Source organism: Aricia agestis, chromosome 4 (assembly GCF_905147365.1).
Source record: "Aricia agestis chromosome 4, ilAriAges1.1, whole genome shotgun sequence".
NCBI classification, from domain to species: Eukaryota; Metazoa; Arthropoda; class Insecta; order Lepidoptera; family Lycaenidae; genus Aricia; species Aricia agestis.
The window spans coordinates 11,611,559-11,635,179 of NC_056409.1; the positions used below are offsets into that span (position 1 = coordinate 11,611,559).

Genomic DNA, 23,621 nt, shown 5'->3' on the forward strand with positions numbered 1-23,621 from the left:
TAATACAGAGCGCTTCGAGGTAAGTACCTAGAGGTACATTGTTTGTCAAATTTCTCACAAAGAAACTTTGACAAGATTATGAAAACATCTTCTAATTGGTTAGGTTATAATCCGATTAAACAGAAGGCATAAGCTTGCGGTTACGTACAGTCGGCATCCGCAAAATTATAATTTTGCCGCATATTATCATGAGGCGACAGATGATTTTGTTTTAAATAAGGAAGCTAGAGGATTTGAGTGAAAAGATGAAGATCGCGTAACGATTGCTTATGTAGTTTAAGCACACAAGTAGCTGCAGCAAACAAAAGTTAAAATAAGAATCGCATAAGCCATAGCACGAGAGAGTCTGATGACAACTTAAACTCGATCGAACCCAACATGAAAATCCATACTCGATTGTATCCTATAAATATCAGCCGTCAATATTGTAAGCGGGGTTCGATTTCCTCATCTTGATATTCAGCAAATCCTCGCTTCCCGCGGAATGCCACAATTGGAAACCACAATCGCAGACTAAACGTTCAGATTGCTGCATACCGACCGCGAAATGCACTTTGGTGCCTCTTTGAATAATTCACAGGTTTATGTGACATACAGAGAGACACAACACTAATATGATTGTATCGACGATATCCCAAATGCGGTTACTTGTTTCGTTGGTTTCAGATGTTATGTCACCGTCAGATCGGGATTCGTGAATGGAGAATGCAGCAAAAATCTGTGATATCCATACTTAATATTATAAATGCGAACCTTACGCGTTACGTGGTAGAGCCATGCTTCGGCACAAATGGGCCGGGTTGACCGGCGAAATACCACGGGCTCATATAAAACCGGCGTGAAACAGCGCTTGCGCTGTGTTTCGCCGAGTGAGTAAGTTTACCGGAGGCCCAATCCCTACCCTATTTTCTTCTCTACCCTTCCCTATTTCCTTCCTTACCTTCCCCTATTTCCTCTTAAAAGGCCGGCAACGCACCTACAGCTCTTCTGATGTTGCGAGTGTCCATGGGCGACGGAAGTTGCTTTTCATCAGGTGACCCGTTTGCTCGTTTGGCCCCTTATTTCACAAAAAAAATAAAGTGTGTCTATCTGTCAGTCGGTCTGTCTGTTACCTCTTCACGCCCGAACCACTGAGCCGATTTTGCTGAAAGGTATGGAGATACTTGGAGTCCCGAGAAAGGACATACTTTTTATCTCAGGAAAATGTATGGTTCAAATTAATTTTGGCGCAACGTATTTTTCGCTTCACTTATTAACGCATTCACAAGTAGTCGTCTGTGACTCTCCGTTAATAAATTAGTTAATAAATATCATATAGGTAATGAACGGATAAAGTAACATGTGAATATCGATCAATGCTTTTACAGACAGTCAGACACACTTTCGCCTTTCTAATATTAGTAAGGATGAACTTGGAAGAGAACCGTTATCTTGATTTCAATTTCATTTTTTATGTTTTATTTAATCCGCGTATGTAAATGTAAACCTCTCGACAAAAATACGATCAATCAGCGCTTGTACATTATTTAGGAGATTAATTCCAGTGCCCCAAGTACGGTTTCTTGATCCGATTTATTCCTAAATTCCTTTTCCGGATTCGAGGACCTAAAAGCACTCGTTTTATTCAAAGCACTCAACAAAAGCTATGACCAAAATGTAGAGCTATTTTTTGTTTCAAACATTGCAAGAATACTGGAACGAAAATTTGCTTTGTAGCCACCGATTTTATTGATAAATATTTTTCTTTGATTCAATAAGCATGGAAAAGTACAGAATTATTTTTTTTTTCATTTGTTTAACTGCAGTTGGGAGTCAAAGTACACTGCTTCGAGCTCCTCATTTTAAAAAATGAAATAGCTTATGTTTTAGGGTGGGTTGCACCAACTTACTTTAGCTATAACTGCAACTTTAACTATAACTACAATGCAAAATGACAAATCTTTGGTTAAAGTAAAAAATGGACGCCATATTTAACCATAACTTTGAGCTCGACAAGGCTTTGATGAACGTGGCGAAAAAGGGAACTGACGCTGTCATCATACAAAAACGCCATTTTTGACAGTTTTCCTTTACCAGCAGCGCCAGGGGCGCTGCTGGTAAAGCTGGCTGGCTGGCTGGCTGGTTGGCCCACGTTTATTTCAAGTCTTGTCGGACCTGCTGTCATCTGTCAAATTCTGTGGTAAAAGTTAAAGTTAGCCTTAACTATAACCATAACTTTGATGATAACTTTAACTTTAACCACGCCTAAGATTTAAAAACATTAAGGGTGGGTTGCATCAGAGTGCAACCACCCTTAAGAGGATACACCAGGGGCGAGAGAAATTGAAAATAGGTATTTGAAAATGTATTGCTGTCTCACCAATCTCAGACTCCCACCGCCGCAAAGCGCGATAGAGACAACACGACAAAAGTTCTAATAAAAGAATGAAATTTTCCATATTATATATAGAATGAAAAAAGTTTATTGAAAAATATAAAGTACAAACGATAATTATTATTATCGTGTAGTACCTAAATAACAAATGAATTATTTCCAATAAAACTGTTCTTAAGAGAATAATGCAATAAACTCCATTCAAAAACGATTTTGACGAATCGTAAAATTAAATGTATTAGAGTCAATACAAGTAAGGTTGAATTTGTTATATTCAGTTTTAATAATTCGCTTCGATGCGCTTCGACTCTGCGCTAGTATAAATTAACCCTAAGGGTCAATTCAGACCGCAACGTGACGCGTAGATGCATTTCTAAATTTGTATGGATTTGACAGACTTCAATTGCGTGAGACGTCATGCAAGTCTGTCAAATCAATACAAACTTAGGGTGGGTTGCACCAATTTACATTAACTGTAACTGTAAATATAACTACAACGCAAAATGTCAAATTGTTGGTTAAGGACGCCATATTCAACGATAACCATACTTCGATCAAATTTTTTTCGTGAAAATTTACTATGGCTCAAAGTGTTGTTATAACAGATATTTTTTCCTGACGATTTTTACGGATAATTCAATTTTTTATACTCTTAATGCTATTAACGGTAGCTTTAATAAAAAAATAAATGCAACAGACATCTGTCAAAATCTGTGGTCAAAGTTAAGCTAGCCTTAACAATAACCATAACTTTGATCATAACTAACTATAACTACGCCTCTGGTGCAACCCACTCTTAGAAATACATCTACGCATCGCGTTGCGGTCTGAATTGACCCTTAAGGTCAATTTATACTAGCGCAGAGTCGAAGCCCATCGAAGCGAATTACTAAAACTGAACATAACAAACCAACAAATCAACCTTAACTCCAAAGCGTTAACGCACTTTACTACTTCTGAGAATTTAAAAAAGGCGCGCGCATCCGCGCGAATTCGCGTCGATGCGCCCGACCAACGCTGATTGGCCTCACAGAAGTAATGTATGCGTTACGCTCTGGAGTTAAGGTTGAATTTTCTATAATAATAATAATAATAATAATAATAATAATTTATTTCCTTATTTCACAATTTTTTTACATACATAAAAGAGATGAGATCCACCTAGTAAGTATCTTGAGACACTTGTGTCAGGTGGACTCGCCCTTCCATAACTATTACAGTGTTACAGTACAGGAAAGAAAGAGATAGATTTACACAAAGAAACAAGTTATAACAACATTAAGTTTGTGTGTGTGTGTGTGTGTGTGTGTGTGTGTGTGTGTGTGTGTGTGTGTGTGTGTGTGTGTTTGTGTGGGTGTGTTTGTGCTTGTGTAAGTGCGTGTGTGTGTGTGTGTGTGTGTGTGTGAAAGAGAATATAAAAGAGATTCAATTAAATTATTTCCAATAAAAATTCTTCCAATTTTCTATGTTTAATATTTGGGAGTTATTGGCTACATTGAGCCTTAGAGGCCATTTCAGACTATTCTGCTACGCGCATTCTACGTGCGTAGCTTACTCGTAGCAGGAGCGTAGCTGAAGCCAGCAAGATGTTGCGCTACAGACTACTCGCGCCAAAATTCTTTTGCTGCAAATACTGCTTTCTTATTATGTTTTTTAAGGATAATAACGATCGTAGAATACACTAATTAAGAAATTTAGAAAAGGTCTTTCCCTAATTTAATAACATTATTTTTAGGATTCCGTAGTACCCAAAAGATAAAAACGGGACCCTATTACTAAGACCCTATTACTTGAAATGTTCACAAAATACGAAATTGTATATATACCTTAATAATTGATAATAAAAATAAAATAAATAATAAAGAGGGCTCCAATACAATAAACACAATTTTTGTCTATTTTTTACTCTACAATGGTACAGAACCCTTAGTGCCCGAGTCCAACTAGCACTTGGCCGATTTTTTATTTGATTTCTTCCCAAAATCAGTGGGTTTGAGTACTGGCTAAGGAAATTGGCCGCCAAAACTGTAATGAAACAGTTAAGCCATCAAAATTGGGCTCACAACTGTTTCCAGCATTTTCATTTGTTCGTACAGTTATGGATTCCTTTTACTTTCTGTGCCCGCCTACATTGATACTCCAATATGTCAATTGTCAAATTGAATCTAAATCAAAACATTATTTTGATCATAACGCGTACCTTGCTCCTGCGCATCGACAAGCATAACTGGTTATGATTAAGATTAAAATTTGATGGCCTATAATTCTGAAATAACAGTTCCACATAATGTAAAACTGACATATTATACCTATAAATAATAGTCAATACTTAAGGTAAAGATTGCACTTATTTTAACTAAATTATGTCTAAACATATGTAAAGCATGTAGCATGTGTAAACATATGTATCTATACGTGGGAGAGCCATGCTTCGGCAGGAATGGGCCGGCTCGACCGGAGAAATACCACGTTCTCACAGAAAACCGGCGTGAAACAACGCTTGCGCTGTGTTTCGCCGAGTGAGTGAGTTTACCGGAGGCCCAATCCCCTACCCTATTCCCTTCCCTGCCCTCCCCTATTCCCTTCCCTACCTTCCCCTATTCCCTTCCCTACCCTCCCCTATTACCCTATTCCCTCTTAAAAGGCAGGAAACGCACTTGCAGCTCTTCTGATGCTGCGAGTGTCCATGGGCGACGGATGTTGCTTTCCATCAGGTGACCCGTTTGCTCGTTTGCCCCCTTATTTCATAAAAAAAATGTACCTAATTTTAACCAAAATGCTAAGCAACTTAGAAAATGACCAAAAAAAGCGAACTCAAGAAGTAGCAGAATAGACTACTTCTTTGTCTATCTTTACGAGAGTTTAAGCAGCAAAAGGTGGGCAGATAATGAATAATCTAATAAGTATATTGATACTATAAGGATTACTGTAATTATAACAATCAGAGTGTACGGTCTATAGTTAGTGTTTTAGTGTTTTGTTTTAAATTTATCATAATATTTTAGACTAACGGCCACTATGGTATTTTAAAATATTAAATAATTAAGTAAAATGGAAGTACATACTATTCCCAAGGCTTCATTGAAATAATTACGGAGCTATACCGTAGACACGGAAACAACAAATGCTCAAGCGATGTTGTCTATGGGGAATCGTGGATGTAAATAAACGAGCCTAAATGTAAAACGTCTGAACCTTGCAACAGGAAAATCAACAGAAAAACGAATAATTCCTTCCAGATTTGAAATCACAATGAGGTTGTAGCTGGTACTGGAGACGTAGCGTAGCGTGCTTCGAGATACGTATAAGTATTATAGAGCGTACCTATTCTATGTCCATCTCCCGCCGTCCGCATCCACGGCACAGAATCAATCACAGGCGTTCACTATTACGAACACGGTACGCGCACGGTTATAGTAATTAAAAAAAGGAGTGAATGAATGGGTAGATTATGTAATTGAATTAAGTTGTGGGACGCATGGCGCGAGTCGGGCGCGCTGAGTACGACTGCAGCCACAAATGGCGGCGGGCTGCGCGCGCAATCCGCCCTGCGGATAAAGCCCACTCTGCCCACCGCGACACGAACAATTTTCACCAAATGTAAATCCTTATGATACTACTTGTTAGGTGAATCGTCTTGATATTTGGTGACAGTAGAGGAACTGGGTGTTATTTAGGTGTTTATTCAATCGTTACTTAACTACTTTCTTACCTACCCATTTTTAAAAACCATAGTGTATTTAATATTGCCAAAAATACTTTCGTTCTTGAATCATTTGAAAGACGCTTATTAAGTTTACAATTAAGAGGTATACTAGCTAGTAATCACTAATCAAAATCCATGAAGATGTATATAAACTTGGGTTTCCGTTCAACGAGTCGCACCATTTGAAACGAGCCTAATATGAGACAAAAGGCTCGCACTTTGTACGCTTGTACTTCCTACGCTCCCCGATGACACGAGATCGTAACTGTATAATCCATTGCCGCTCCGATATCGGGAGCATTGCGAACTTCACGCAGTAACTAAACGATATTTAGCACCTTCATAAAAATATCAAGATTCAATCAATAGTTGGTACAAGGAGGCAAATCATCCTGAAAAAGTGTTGATTTTCTTGAACAAAATCCTTCAACCCGAACTGCAGTAAGAAATTAAGAAATCCGCTTCAGAGACAAATACCACCCACCTAAGCTAAGTCGCCTATAAAAAATGTTATGCTTAATGTAATGGAAAGAATGCGATAATACATTTTGCAATCATACTAATATTATTAATGCGAAAGTGTTGGCTGGACCGATTTTACTGAAATTTGGTATGGAAATACTTGGAGTCCCGAGAAAGGATACTTTTATCCCGGAAAAATGTACGGTTCCTCGAATACGGTTACTCGAATTTTGGCGCAACGGAGTTGCGAGCGTCATCTGGTACTAAGTAGAGACCTGCCAGTAAAGTTTGCCCATAACTATTTTCCTAATTCTTAAACTGTATTTTAGTACCTCGATCGTGGGAATCGCAGACACAACAGACTTTCAATTGTTATGCGACAGCCGGGTGCCGCTTGGGGATTGATGGGTAAAGATATAACCGACTTCAAAATTGTACGTAATTGAGAATTAAAACTCACTATGATGAAACTTGCACTATTCCCTAAGTTGAACAATACCTAGTCCAGAGATATACGGACACAAACATAAAAACATACATAATATTATATACAATTATACATATACTTTTGAAATTTGGTACTTACATATTTTGTTCAGACGCTGATATAGACTAACATATACGAAAATTGGGCAGTTTTGGAAATATTACATACATAACATTATACGCGTCGAATTGATAACCTCCTTTTTTTGAAGTCGGGAAAGAAAAGAAAATATGGTCCTATTGAATGGATACACACTGGTTACTACTGAGGCTAGTCAGTAGTCAGTAGTCACTAGTCACCCATACATTTAAGATGAAGTGACTTGCCTCGTGGTGCAGTCAATAGCTATGTCCACACTGTGCACTTTCATCTTCAATTTTCGATTCAACTTTCATATTGGCGCATTCAATAATGGAATGCGTCAGAGGGCATGCGTCGCGGGCATGCCTCACGTTCGCTTGACTGCGCTATAACGCATGCCCTTGACGAACAGACAAAGGCACAGTGTGGACAAAGCTAATAGACCATATTATGTCATACTTAAACATGTATGTATTACATTCAGGATATGAGAATGTCTAGTACCTCTTGAAACTTAACTACACGATTAATCAACATTATAATAGACTTGTCTTGATCTCAATGGGACACACAACTGTTACTGTAATCTGTATTATCCGCCCGATGTCGGAAGACAAATAGATTATTAGGCATGTTGGTATATTACGAGGCTTTTTTTGACGTACTAAAATTGCGTGCAATATCGCCGTATAACCTCCATCGCGCGTATCGCAGACACAATAGATTTTCGATTGTTATGTGGCAGCCGGCTGCCGCTTGGGGATTGATGGGTTAAATAACTTATTTTACTTTCCTTCAGTACTAAAGGTACTTATGGTTAAGACCTTTTTTTTTTGATGGGGAAATGCGTTTACGCTTCCCCGGCAGTCTGGGGAGGGCTACCGGGGTATGTGGGACTCCCTGGGGGCGGAGGGCCGCGCCCGGGCATACCCACTAAAACCCCAACGGTGTTCCTGCCCTTCCGCTTAAGGCACAGCCACGGGATACGACTTATGGTTAAGACCTACAAGAATAATAATTTGCAATAGGCCTTAGATTTATATGCATCCGCGCGACAGAGCGTTTTGTATTTACCACAAGTTTATAAAGTTGTAACGAAATAAAAAGAGCCTAAAATCGCTAACGCCGATCTAATCGATCTAAAACTGCCACTTTGCCCGATTTGATCCGTTCTGTAGTTTTTTTTATTATTTCAGCGAAATATAATATTCATAAAAAAAATAGAAAAAATCGGCCAAGTGCGAGTTGGACTCGCGCACGAAGGGTTCCGCACCATTATAGAGCAAAAATAGTAAAAAAAATGTGATTTTTGTATGGGATTTTATTTAAATTTTATTATTAAGTATCAAAGTATAAATACAATTAATGCCATAATGACAAATGCAAGTGCCAATCTGTTGTCATCATTGATATCGAGCAAAAAATGTTTGAAAAATGACGTTTGTTGTATGGGAGCCCCCCTTAAATATTTAATTTATTTTGTTTTTAGTACCTATTTGTTATTAAAGCGTGTTATAGCGCGTATATATACATGATCTGTGAAAATTTTAACTCTCTAGCTATTACCGTTCTTGAGTTACAGCCTGAAGACATACATACAGACAGACAGACGGGAGACGGACAGACATTGAAATCTCAGTAATTTGGGTACGGAACCCTAAAAAATGCTTTATAGGTTTCTTTACTCGGTTTCTGTGGTGGGGTTTTTTAGAGGAGTTACTGACTAGATAAACCTCAGAAAACCGACATAAGAGCAAATGTTTCTTAACCAGCTGTACATAATACATTTCGATATAGATGAATGATTTCTACGTGAGCGCTCAATTATAATAGGTTTTTGTTTTGAAAACACAAAGGAAGTCAAAGTTGGTTTGCACTATCCGACATCCGTCCCAGGGGTCCGTTGCTATGGGTCACGTCAGACCCTTGTTACCATCGTATTCAACTTCATACATCAGATTCGTAATAACCACGATAACCCATTTCATAACCAATCTCCGACGTAGCTTCGTGTATTTACCGCGTTACAATTATTCCAATTTTAAACTTTAAACTATTAGGTTATTTTCAGGGTTCCGTACCCAAAGGGTAAAAACGGGACCCTATTACTGAGACTTCGATGTCTGTCCGTCTGTCAGTCTGTCTCCCGGCTGTATCTCAAAAACCGCTATAGCTAGACTTCTGAAATTTTCACAGATTTTGTATTTCTGTTGCCGCTATAATATCAAATACTAAAAACCAAATAAAGTTCATATTTAATTTTGTTTTCCATAATTAAAAAAAAACATAATGGCAACATGTAGACACTTGGAATTTTCATAAAATTCTCAATTAAATGTGTACTTTAATATTTAATAAAATTAAAATAAAATAAATAATTAAGGGGGGGTTTCCATACAAAAAAACACATTTCGCTCTATAACGGTACGGAATCCTTCGAGCACAAGTCTGACTCGCACAATGGCCGATTTTTTTAAATTATTAACTTAACACAAAATCAATACAGTTGATTTTAGATTCATCGTAGTCGAATAAAATTATTATATTGCAAGTGAGTTTATTTCGCGGCAGGCAGGCTTAAAAAAATATTTACTACTAAGTTAGGGTAGGTTGCACTTTAACTATAAGTGTTTCAGCATCTAGAAGCTCCGGTGCATGGCAGGCAGGGCGGGCCGAACGGATAAGAAAATAACCGAAGTTTAAATTAAGAATATAAACTACGTATTGCACTAGTACTAAGTCCACGTGCTTCGTGAATCATTGGTTTTGTTCAGCTATTTCCGTATCCATTCGGCCTGCCCTGCCCCGGGGCAGTTCTTATTCAGTAACTTTAATTACCGTACTCTTGATCCTAGCTTTAACTTTGACTATAACAAAATGTCAAATAAACTGTCAAATGTATAAAGTCAATAATGGACGCCATATTTGACATTAACTCACTGACCTCCATTATATTATAGGGGAGGTCAGCTCAAAGTGGCCACCTTAACTTTCAATTTGAAAAAAAGACGAAATATTATATATTTAAAAATAAAAAATGTGCTAGTAGATAGTGCATTTATTATATTTCTGCTATGTGTGATTCATATTTACCCAAATCTTAAAATTAGCTCATGATTCACATATTACGACAACCTGTCAAAAAACCGCTTTGCCCGAGGGCCCGCCTAAAGCGGCCATAGGGGTAAGGGCAACGTGGCCAGCCCAAATGTTCACACGAAATGGTTTTTTTTTCTATTAAATAATTATTTTTTTTATAAAATGAATGCTGAAATGTTCAAAAATAGGTATTTATCAAAAACAATGGGGATTGTCCATTTTTTTTTAATTTTGCTCATTACAAAAACATTTCGAGGAATAAGGTCAGTGATCGTTTTTCTATATATAAACGAAAAAAATACCCATTAGTTACTTAGATTTTTGAACAAATATGTTTAACCTTAGTTTGACCTTCAATGGCGTTAAATTATCAATGAATTCGACCAACATTACGTTTCGAACTTTTGGTAAGCTTCTCGTATTCGCTTTCACATGATGATAACTTGCATTTGACGAACCAGCCATTATAAATAAGATTGAAAGGAAATTTAAAACATACTGCAGAGGTCAATTGTCCGCCGATGATGACGTCAGAGCGAAACTTTAAAAGTTTATTGAGAAAAAACTAGCCAATGAATTTTAAAATTATTTAATTTATATTCTTAAAATACTCTATTTTAACGAAAAAAAAAATAGAAAAAGTACATGTGATTTTTTTTGGACAATGCCCATTCTGTAAACTGCTACTTATATCGCTTCTGCTCGGTTTCTGAGGTTTCTTGACAGGAGTTTATCTTCCAATAATCACAATATTTTTTTATAAAAAATATTCAAGTCTTCTAAAATAAAAATAGTCAAAATATATCAATAAAACTTAGTTTTATCGATATATTCCTGTTTTAAATGTCTCCTTAAAGTATGACCATGTGTTTGTTTTCTACTAATTTGACTGAACCCCGATTTTATTGAACATATTTAATAGCTCGCGCCATTGTAGTCTCTTCCCATGACCCCCGGATACTTTTCTTTTGATAAGTTTGTTCACCATCTAATAATAGTTTTAAGTAATTATCATATAAAAACTATCATTTAGCTTAGCGGCCTATGGGCCGCTTTGCCCGGTCCGCTTTGCCCTTTGGCAACCGTTCTGTTTTAAACATAATTTTCTTTCGCATTTTTTATCATACTTTAATAAAATCAACATAGATAAAGCTAAATAGATAAGCAACGATACCGGGAAAATAGAAGCATTCAAATATACAAGAAAATAATTAAAACAGGAAGAATTTATCTTGCATTTTTTTTTATAAAACGTGCAATTCCAATATTTTTGGCGCTACAAGCTCGCGCCTTCCCCAATCGCTACCGCATCACTGCGCGGGGCGGGGCGCGACGTTCACTATGTGCCAGAGCAGCAACGTTGCTCTGCCATTATAAATAACCGAAATATTAATGCCCTGTATTCCCAAAAACGGACGATTTTCAAGATTTAAAAGTGACAGTAGACACAAAAATATAGTAATTTAAATTCTGAAAAAAATATATGTGTTAGTTAAGGATCTAACACAGTGGAATTTATATTCCATTACACAATATCATGAACTTCACTCGATAGAAAAAAATCCCAAACTTACCTCTTCTTTTAACGAATTTTCCATACTATGTCCACATTATTTGGAATTTTCAGATAATTTTTGCACTGAATTAAAGACAAAGAATATATCTAGGGTGATTCGTTTTTTTGACTCGATTTAATTGATGTATAAAAAAATAACGATCAAAAACTATAAAATAGCAGGCGCAAAGTGTGTGACTGAAAGCGTACCAGCCGAACCTTTGCGCCTGCTATTTTATAGTTTTTTGATCGTCGTTTTTTTATACATCAATTAAGTCGAGTCAAAAAAACGAATCGCCCTAGATATATTCTTTGTCTTTAATTTAGTGCAAAAATTATCTGAAAATTCCAAATAATTTGGACATAGTATGGAAAATTCGGTAAAAGAAGAGGTAAGTTTGGGATTTCTTTCTATCGAGTGAAATTCATGATATTGTGTAATGGTATATAAATTCCACTGTGTTAGATCCAACACATATATTTTTTTCAGAATTTAAATTACTATACTTTTGTGTCTACTGTCACTTTTAAATCTTGAAAATCGTCCGTTTTTGGGAATACAGGGCCTTAAGGGTGGTTTTTTTCGGCGCTTTGCCTCCTATGGCCGCTTTGAGCTGGGCTCCCCTACTTGTATAATGGAGGTCAGTGCATTAACTACAATGCCTCTGGTGCACCGTGCAACCCACCCGGTACCCTTAGATTTTTACTCACATCATAATATTAGGTTGGGGAAAAAGTTTCTTCGCATTTTATATAAAAATTCAAAAGTTTTTTTTTTTTGTAAAGTTTATTTACAATTGACTAAAATATATCTAGGTGCCATTTTGTTCGATAACTTTTTGCCATCTTGTCTTGTTTTGCCAAAATGTTGGGGCTTCTGATGAAAAAACTGCGACAAGTGGTTTTGGCAGTCCTCTTGTGATATCAACCTGACACTGCCTTAGGAATTCTGCAGCGACCAAAACAGGTGGAAATCTGAAGGTGCAAGGTCAGGACTATGCGGCGGATGCATTAACACCTCCCAGGCAAACTCCCGTGATTTTTGCTGAGTGGCTAAAGATGTGTGAGGTCTATGGTGACCACACCCCTTCTGTTGATGAATTCCGGCCGTTTTCTCTCAACTTCTTGCTTTAATCTCATCAGTTGTTTGCAGTACAGTTCAGAATCGATGGTCCTGCCTGGCGGTAACAGCTCATAATGAATAATGCCCTTCCAATCCCACCACACACACAGCATCACCTTGTTGCGAGTTAACCCGGGTTTCACCACAGTCTGTGAAGCCTGACCGGCCTTTGACCACGATCTTTTTCGCACGTTCTTGTCGTACGTGATTCACTTTTCATCACCAGTTATCAGCTTCTTCAAAAATGGATCGGTTTTTATTACGTCGTAATAAAGAATCACAAATTAGGTTTCTTTCAGTGAGCTCATGAGGCACCCAAATGTCGAGCTTTTTTGTGTACCCAGCTTTTTTCAAATGCGCCATAACCATTTTGTGTTCAATTGTGTTCTTCAGCTACATCGTAACTACTAATATGCCGATCTTGCTCCACTTTTTCAAAAATGGCATCAGTTTTGTCCGTAACAGGGCGACCAGAGCGACGTGCATCTTTGATATCAAAATTTCCGGATTAAAAACGCTTAGCGCTACTCTCACAGATACTGTTAAAATCATAAACTGTTAAAATGTATCGAATTCCTTCATTAGAATCAGTCATTTTAACAATAATAAAAACAAATTAAAATCGCACATTTACCTAATTTGAATTTGGAATTGTCTTCTGTAAAATTAAAACTTTTTAGTGATACCAAAATCAACCAGATACAATAATAAATTGGTCTAGCCCATAGACATAATATATACTGTCGTAAGGTATATATTATGTCTATGGTCTAGCCCAAGAGATTTTATGACAACTTTTAATTTTTTTTGAGTGTATAATTATGTAAGTATACATGTTTTTTGAACATAAGGAATAACTTCGTTCCATTCGGGTGTCCCTTGACACATCTCAAGTTTTTTTTTTTAAACAACGGGTAGCACCCTGGGAGTGTAAAGAAATAGCAGTCCTACAATTTCGCCACGCGGTAGAAAGAAAGCGGGATATTACTTCCTCTCCAAGGCCGCGCCTACGATCTACTTTTCCTCCATATTACGAATTTTTGATCACGTCACGAGTTCTGACTCCTGTCGCGATAATATTTTTTAACCTATTCAAAAAGAGTGCTCAACGCCGCTAAAGAAGTTTTCACTTCAAAAAATTAAGGGAATCGTGTCGTAATTACCAACATTCCATAGAATTCTCTGGACTAAACTTTAAATTGTGTTAGAAATGCCTCGCTAACGTCTTGTAACCACATTCAAACTCTAAACTACATTTCGTTATTGATAGCTACTGTTTTTGTGTTACAATTTCCAATCAAACCTTCGCATTCTAACCACAGCTTGTACCCAACAAAAATGTTTAAACTTTGAATTCCAGCTTATTATATCTAATATTATTATTGTTACAAGATTATTAAAAAAACATCATTGGTTACAAGGTAATCTATATAATAATACGCGAACGAAAAACTTTGTACATAAGTATAGCTTTTGACGAAAAATGCGGAAACGTAGGTGAATGAAATTTTGCACAGTAATAGTTTATAATATATGGTGAAGGAGTGCATCGAGCTAATATTATTTCAAAATTATGCTTTTATCACACATTTTTTTAACAAATAAAACATTACACACACTACAATACGCACACTACAAACCTATACTGTATTACAAATTATACTCTTTTATTTATGGTTGAAGTCTATTGACAACAAGTTGACAAATTGAAAATGGATTATAGTTTTTTTTAGTTCTTTCACATATTTTGTAAGCATTGTTTGATATTGTAGGTATTAAAATTCAAATATTACTGCAAACTGTGACGACCCTCTTGTTTTAGCATATAGCAGGGGTCACCAAATGGCGGACCGCGGTCCGCATACGGACCGCCTCACAGTGGATCGAATCGACAATTTCGGGGACATAGGGACCAATTTTTGTTTTTCAAATTTTTTTTTGGGCCAATGGATAGAGCTAATTAATCTTAACAAATGTTATTCTTTGCAATTTTTTCTTAGGGTTATTATTTAAGTAGAAAAAAACATATTTTTTAATTTCTTGTATGGAAAAAAATATATAATCCCAAATTTTTGTCAAGTCCTGATAGATCCCGCGCTCAAACCTTTTTTTTAATATATTTTGGCTACATTGCTAGTATTATGTACCATAAATGTGTGCCTAAAGTTGCCACTCTGGCAGAAATAGCCGAAGAAAATTACAAAAGATTTAATTAGTAACTAATGACTTCTTAAAATTCCTTAAACTATTCTAGGCATATTTCATGCAAAATAATTATTATGCTAGTAAAACAATACTTATAATTACTTAAAATTAGAAAAAAAAAAAGAAAAATCGATTCCATGTAAATATTGTGATAGTCTTGGTCTAAAACTTGTGATATTTGGATCTGATGATATTAAAAGATTATGTAAAATATCCTCATTTGTGGCTTTTCTACTTAATTTTCTGGAATAACTCTCTCTGAATTTCCGGAAATCTTTGTTACGAGCTTCTGCTGCTTCTTCTGACAGATTGCCGATAGGTATGGTAGCAAAATGCTGGATAATATCAGCGCCATGTTTAAGCAGCTTATGTAAACCAGAAGGCATATAATACCAGGGATATAAATTTATGTAGAGTTCTGCAGTCTCTCTACAGAATAAGGAGAATTTAGAAAGGTTGACGCACTCTCCAGATGCTACAGTCTGGAGTATTACATGTAACCTTTCTATTAATTCCTTGCTTATACCAGTAATACGGGCTGCAGTGTCTGCGTCCCTGAAAAATCTTCGGGCAGTATTGCCATCATTAGTTGTTCCCTCTCCTTGTTTCACCTGGTCTATTAGTAATCCGCAATCTTCTCTAAATGCTCGCTGAATTTCGAACTTTCTAAGCTTAATTTTTTGTTGATCTTCGCCCCTGCCACTCCATTTTTTAAAATCCATACGATAGGCTGCATAAGAAAAATGGGACATTATTAATATTGAAAATGAATATTTTGTAAAAGAACAATGACTTGCGGCTGTAAAGTAATTAATAGCTAAGGTATGATAAATAAGAATAATTATTGTTACCTATGTGAAGAAGGTACTCCATACACCTTATCCAGCAGTGTAAAGATGATAGTCCGTACTGGTGAATTTCTTCATTCTTGTGTTTTTGGTCAAGCAGTTCAATATTGTTCATTTCCGATGGCTTTGCTTTGCAAATATCGCAAACGGCTGTCGACGTCTCTGATAAATATGACGTTATCTTTCCGTCAATCATCGTCAAAAGTAACTGGTGAGACACTTCAATTTGATTCAGTTTTGATGGCTGAAGCGCTTTTATTTCTTCTGTTATTCTGTTTTTAATTGACATAACAGTGGACTGGGTTTCTTTCGTAAATTGAAACATTAATGGACGACAGTAAAACGTGGACGATGGTCTATCGTTTTCCCAAACAATAGTTCCATCGGATTGTTGTAGCCTAACTGGTACTAGACTGGCCATAAAAATACTGGAGTCTTCAAATTCTTTGTTTACTTTTTGCTTGTACACACTTTGACCAGAAGCTCCGTCAAAACCCCATTTACTTACAAGCTCTAAATTTATTGTTGCGTCCAAATCCATGGATATTGCATCCAAAAGTCTTGATACAGTCAAGTTGAGTAAAGCTTGCAGTTTAATTGAAGCCCCGTCCTCAGTAATACATAAATCTTTTTTATCTGGATAACAATTCAATTTAGCTTGTTGCAATTTGTAGTACGATGGATATAACTCTGAACCATTTTCACTCGCAGACTCTCTTAAGTTTATATATTGCCACTTTGATAACTTTAGCGAAACTAATAAAGCTAGTGCCTTATCAGGTGAATACGTATCACTCTTAACCTTATCGTTGTTTAAGCATGCCTTGACTTTATTTAAATCTTCTGGATGATTGAGTAAATGGTTCATTATTTTTGAAATATCTTCGTTTCCACTATTTTTTAAACTCCTTGTTGATATGGCAGACATTTCTTCCGGAGAAAATGAAAGATTTTTATTTATTTCATCTAAACGTCTCCGTTTTTGTCGATCACATAAATCTTCAAAAGGTTTCCTCGGAGTAAACGTAGATGTGGAAGCGTCTGAAGTAGAAAGTGCTGGTGGTAGATTCTCAGTATTATCATAAACCTCGAGTTCTATTGGTTCAGTATTGATAACATCAAAATTGATTTCTTGGGGCCAATTTATTGACGATTCTAACCAATCGCCATTTTTTTAAATAAATTTAGCTAATGTTCGGTTGCATTTTTCCCATCTGGCACATATATTAGAACAAAAACGCATACAGAACTTTCTAAGCACGGCACTATTCTCTTCGGTCACATTTATTTTCGATTGTAGAAAATCAAATAGTTTTTTACTATCTGACAAACTTTTCAATTGGTCTCTTAATACCATAAATAAATCTATATTATTCACAAGACCGTCCATTATACCAAAATAAAGAAAATTAAACACTGTGAAAATACGATGTATGTAGTAGCACGTTTAAACAATAACTAATTTTGAAATATCAATTACGATCCTTTTATAATTTTCCACACCTAACAAAGATAATTATAACTATTAATGATTGGCTAATGAGGGTATAAGCCCTTATGCAATTACTTAAGCTCTTTATTTTGAATGTTGTTCGATTCATTATCATTAGGTAAGCGATTGTTAGAAAATACACAATTCAAATTAATTACGAATTCGGCAGCCCAGGCTTCCAAAAAAAACCAGAAATTATATAAGAAATTTATTAAACTAACTTATATTTCATTTACAATAATTGTTCCGCGATCGATCCTAGACCGGAATGGAATGACAATTTTTGATAGAACATGAATAATTACGAAAACGCGGTTATGCTGAAACTGCTGATGTGTTACCTCGAAGGCGATGGCGTTGACCGGGCACGTGCGGCTGCATCAGCATTCTCCTTTAGGGGTCCGTGCGTAATTCCTCCACCCCCAGAGAAGCAACTATTTGAGGACTTTGAGCGAGAAAGTTGCTGGCTCAGATTCTTGATTCTTTACAGGAACTGCGTAGACTGGTTGATCAGCTTGGCTGGTTGGAGTGACACCCTCGTTTAGACCACTGTCCTTTTGTCGACGCAAGCGGCGACGTCGGATGATAAGAATAAGGGAAATTGTAACTATACCAAATACTAACGTGTATAGGGGCAACGTTGTATGGTACAGTGAAGAAGATATTTGATTTAGTTGGACAGGGTTCTGTAGAATTAATTGTTCTTCCAGGTTATGTAGATTCTTCAGGTCGAAAGAATTGAGGGTCATATGGGGAATCGATATTTCTAGTTTTTTTTTTCTAATTTTAAGTAATTATAAGTATTGTTTTACTAGCATAATAATTATTTTGCATGAAATATGCCTAGAATAGTTTAAGGAATTTTAAGAAGTCATTAGTTACTAATTAAATCTTTTGTAATTTTCTTCGGCTATTTCTGGCAGAGTGGCAACTTTAGGCACACATTTATGGTACATAATACTAGCAATGTAGCCAAAATATATTAAAAAAAAGGTTTGAGCGCGGGATCTATCAGGACTTGACAAAAATTTGGGATTATATATTTTTTTCCATACAAGAAATTTAAAAATATGTTTTTTTCTACTTAAATAATAACCCTAAGAAAAAATTGCAAAGAATAACATTTGTTAAGATTAATTAGCTCTATCCATTGGCACAAAAAAAAAATTTGAAAAACAAAAATTGGTCCCTATGTCCCCGAAATTGTCGATTCGATCCACTCGCGCGCCTACCCATTGTGTGCGGACCAAGCATGTTCGAAGATGAACTTCGTTTTTCGGTCTCGACATAGGTACTGATGAACATGTAACGACAAAAATTGACCCGTTTCTCATTGATACAAACAAATACCTGTGTAGTTTCCGTAATTACATTTGTTTAATTTTTTTCTTTTTAAATGTGTGGACCGCGAAGGTCATTTTATTTCTTAAAACGGCCCCCGAGCGAAACTAATTGGTGACCCCTGGCATATAGAAGAAGTAAAAAAACAGACAAAGAGCACAAACATCCCGGAATAATTGCGGCGCATCCCGCACTAACGGGATTACACGAGGCTAATTTGGAATAATGGGAATTATGTGCCGGGCGGCGGGCCCCCAGCTCAGTATAGTTCTCGCCGCTGTTTTGATGTCCACAAATCGCAGCATACGTAATTCGGGTGGCATTAAAATGCCACCAGAATTATTAAAATAAAACTTTATTAAAATAAAGCCTTACAGCACAGATTAATGTGTATATTATATATATGCAAGCATATGAAGTACAGAAGAACTTTTTGTATTAATACAATACAATATTTGCTTATAATCCTGCTAAAAGTGATAATAATCGGCCAAGTGCGAGTCGGACTCGCGCTTGAAGGGTTCCGTACCGTTATATAGAGCAAAAATAGGCCAAAAATTTATTTTTATTGTAGCGTGAATGCCCCACAATATTAATTCCATTATTATTTACGTCGTATAAAACCACAAACTTTTATTTTACGATCAAAGTGTAAAGTGTCCCTGTACTGAAAAATTCTAATGACTCGTACTTTACCCTATTTAAAGGGGGCTCCAATACAACAAACGTGATTTTTTTCGGCCTTTTTTGTTCTATATCAATAATGGCAACTGGTAGGCACTTGAATTTTTCATGAAGGCCTTTTTTATATCTATGTGTACATATTTAATAATAATATTAAAACAAAATTTAAATTTAGGGGCTCCCATAATACAAAAAACACAATTTTTGGCCTACTTTTGTTCTATAACGATTCGAAACCCTTAGTGTGCGAGACCAACTCGCACTTGGCCGATTATTTTACTTTTACTCAGCGACCACATAACCCAATAGACGCCTAATGTTTTGATTTCTCTTAACAAATTATTGTGTCACTGTGCTGAGGTAAGCGACGCGGGGGGAGAGGTAAGAAATGCATTACGATTGGCCAATTCAAATTCACGGCATGTCATAAATCAGAATTACTAGTGATGGGAGTACGAGAAGCGCTTGTCAAAAGAAATAAAAAAACCAGTACATATTTATTTTAAAGTACTTATAGAATGAAGAAAAGACTTTTATTAATTGTGGGAAGCTTCTAAAAATATACAAAAACGTTTTCGGATTACATTAAAAAATTACCTTATACTTACCTAAGTATATTTAAAAATATACTTTTTTTACAAATTATATACTTATATACTTTTTTTAAACTTTTAAAGGGCAAAAATTCTGTAATATTATATGATTTTTGCGAAACTTTTATCGTTTACGCAGCACAATAGGAAAAATCACCCGATTTTGAAACATTCTTCATTGGTGCTCTGCTCCTATTGGTCTTAGCGTGATAATATAATATAGGCTACATAGGATATATAATAAAGCGTTCCTTGATTAATACTGAAAAAAAATTCTAATCGGTCCAGTACTTAGGTACTGAGATCAGCGCGTTCAAACAACAAACAAACACTTCAGCTTTATATTTATTATTAGTATAGATTATTTGACTTGCTAATTCCCCCACATGATTAATTTCTAAGTCACAATGAAATTGATGGAAATTTATTTCTAAAAATAGTTGTTCGCCAATAAAACTGCTTGAAGTTTTAGTGACTAAAAATCTTTACTTGGTTACTTTCTTTACGCTTTCAAGATAAGATTTCATGATTACTTCGCAACGCCGACAAAAAACAATGCTATGTGATGGGTAGATAGTAGTAGTACTAGTAGATGGATGGTTTATCCATATTTCTCTTACTAAAATTGGCAAAAACAATGTTGATACTGCAGAGCTCAGTAATCGTCGACAATTTTTATTGCTATTTTTTTTTTGTGAGATAAGGGGGCAAACGAGCAAACGGGTCACCTGATGGAAAGCAACTTCCGTCGCCTATGGGCACTCGCAGCATCAGAAGAGCTGCAGGTGCGTTGCCGGCCTTTTAAGAGGGAATAGGGAAGGGTAGGGATGGGAAGGGAAGGGAAGGGAAGGGAATAGGGGATTGGGCCTCCGGTAAACTCACTCACTCGGCGAAACATTTTCTGTGAGAACGTGGTATTTCTCCGGTCTAGCCGGTCCATTCGTGCCGAAGCATGGCTCTCCCACGTATAGCTGTACGCTATAAATTATAATCATTAATCAGTTGTTTAACAACAGTTCTACTCAAAATGACTTGAGCATATCACGCTTTGTTTCGATTTTCGATTAAAAAAAAATATACCTCTGAAAGATAGTTGGTATCACATCACTAGTGACGCGTGACGATAACGGAAGAAAGGATAAGCATTACTAATTTGTATTTGATAGAAAGGGATATGACTTATGTCAAATGCTTTCGTCATGGATTCAGACCAGTGTAATTCGAGCTCTGAATAAATTGATTCTTGACAGTAAAAAAAATATTTTGTATGAAACGCACGAGATGTACATGGGTCACGGATGTGGTCGATACTAAGACAGATTTCGCTATCATTATCTAAAGTAAGACCTATAAGTCTTACATATTGTCTGAAAGTATTCGCCTTGCATTAGGCGTCTAGAGGCTATGTGGTCGCTGCTTTTACTAGATAATCTGGAAAAAAATCATTATATTTTGTAAACATTTTGTTTCCCGCAATTTTTTATTTTACTTGACACTAGCTGGCTTATTCCGAAGAAAAATCTCTTGTCATTTGTCAAAGTCAAGTGTCAAATTAATATTTTCATATAAATTCATAACCTAGGTATTTCAAAATATTTCATAAGATTTTTTATATATAATAAATCATTATAATGGTAAAAACTTACTATGACATCCCAATATAAGAAATTTATGAAACTAATAGCAAAATGGCCTGTTGACGCTAGTAAAGGTGAAAGGTTTGTACTACAATTCAGTTTTACTTTAATCCTTTTTGTTGGCTATACACAACCACTTTTATTTCTTTTTAATTTCAGAGATTTAGGAAAATTCATCCGAGACAAAGTTAAAGTCGCGTTTGAAGCATCTAATAAAGATAACTTGGATTCAGAACTTTGTACTCGCCAATACAACTCCCTGAATAAGTTAGCTGACAATTTCTACCACAACAAATATAAGAGAACGAAGTTTAGTACTGCCACGGGTCTCAGTATAGAGGAGTGTAACGTCATACTGTCTAATGAAGTATTAGAGTATCTAAAAGAAGAAAACAAGGGTTTTTTCAAAAAGATATTCAACAAAAATTAAAAATGTTGTTCAAACAATTTCTTTCTACTCGTAGAGTATTATTAAGGAAAGTACACACAAAGTCTATGGAATACAAAGATCATACTCCTGTTATGTTAAATGAAGTAATTAAATACTTAAACCCATCAGATGATGAGCTATTTATTGACATGACTTTTGGAGCCGGTGGACATACTAAGAAAATCCTTGATACAGCAAATTGTAAGGTAATCACATTAGATAGAGATCCTGTTGCTTATGAAAAATCCCTTAGCTTAGCAGAAAATTATTCAAAAGGCAGAGTGACACCTTTGTTAGGAAAATTTAGTGAACTACCGAATCTCTTGAAACAAAATGGAGTCAAACAATCTTCTGTTGATGGCATACTTTTTGATTTTGGGTGTTCATCAATGCAACTAGACACAGGAGAAAGAGGATTTTCAATTAGTAAAAATGGTTTACTCGACATGAGAATGGATGCCGGCAGGGATCCGAATCAAATAACCGCAAGAGAAGTTTTAGCAACAGCTAATGAACAGGAATTATACAAAATATTTAAAATATATGGAGAGGAGAAAAAAGCAGCAAAAATTGCCCAAACAATAATTCAAGCAAGATACATGATTAAAAATATTGATACAACCCAAGAGCTGGTAGATATCGTAGACTCCTGCTGTCCAGATGAAATAAGATTAGACAAGTTGCAGAGGCCCCAGTCCAATGCTACCAAAGTATTTCAATCTTTAAGAATATTCGTTAACAATGAGCTGAATGAATTGAACTACGGAATGATCTTAGCAAAATATTATTTAAAATTGAATGGTCGACTCGTGACCATCTGCTTCCACTCCCTGGAGGACACAATTGTTAAAAGACACATAGCTGGGAATATCATCAATGATACAGCCAATCCTGTGCCTCTCAGATATCTAAGTCCAATGCTCGTGCAAGATAAAGAAACAATAAATGAGTTCTTAGACACCCCTTGGAAAGCGATAAATAAACATGTAGATGTTCCAACGGACGATGAAGTAGAAAATAACCCAAGAAGTAGGAGTGCTAGATTGAGAGCTGCAATAAAAGTTAAATAGTCGAGAATTTTAAAACTTTGCCTCAAACAGTTTACGTTCTAGTTTTACAACTGTTCTGTTACTTCAAAATTTAATAGAATGTAATATTAAAACATAATGGTTAAGTTACACAAGATAGCTTGTGTAACATGTTCTGTTTATTTTTGTTGATGTGTTAAACAGTTTGAATGTAGTGTTTAAATATACTTGTAGCTTTTATGACTAACTCCTTTTTCTTAATTTAACCATTAATTTCTTAGTCCTTAAATTATGAACATAATTTATCATAATAACGTTAATCACAGCTTAACACTATAATGACTTATTTTTAGTATTAAAATGAAAACCGTCATGGTTATGTGGCGGTACCCACAATTCGCCTAACATTCCTGCATCGCGCTATCGAAGTTTCGTAGAACGGCAAGATATAGGTATACAACGTCTGAAATGACGTC

At 35.9% G+C, this 23,621-nt stretch overlaps 2 protein-coding genes across 11 annotated transcripts in view; one reads left to right on the top strand and one right to left on the bottom strand.

Moving 5' to 3' along the window:
- LOC121725881 (neurexin-1) overlaps positions 1 to 5,870 on the bottom strand; it is a 120,308-nt gene extending 114,438 nt beyond the window's left edge. For all 10 annotated transcript variants that reach the window (XM_042113031.1, XM_042113038.1, XM_042113037.1 and 7 more), the window contains exon 1: positions 5,699 to 5,870. The gene's annotated coding sequence lies outside the window, so the exon portion shown is untranslated. The remainder of the gene's footprint in view (positions 1 to 5,698) is intronic.
- A 15,767-nt stretch (positions 5,871 to 21,637) lies between these two features.
- Positions 21,638 to 23,389, top strand: LOC121726352 (probable methyltransferase-like protein 15 homolog). The gene is made up of 3 exons (XM_042113675.1): positions 21,638 to 21,768; positions 21,847 to 22,085; positions 22,154 to 23,389. Exons 1-3 carry the CDS (start codon positions 21,698 to 21,700, stop codon positions 23,185 to 23,187), a joined length of 1,344 nt encoding a protein of 447 aa, XP_041969609.1. The 5' UTR covers positions 21,638 to 21,697; the 3' UTR covers positions 23,188 to 23,389.
- The last annotated feature ends 232 nt before the right edge of the window (positions 23,390 to 23,621 follow it).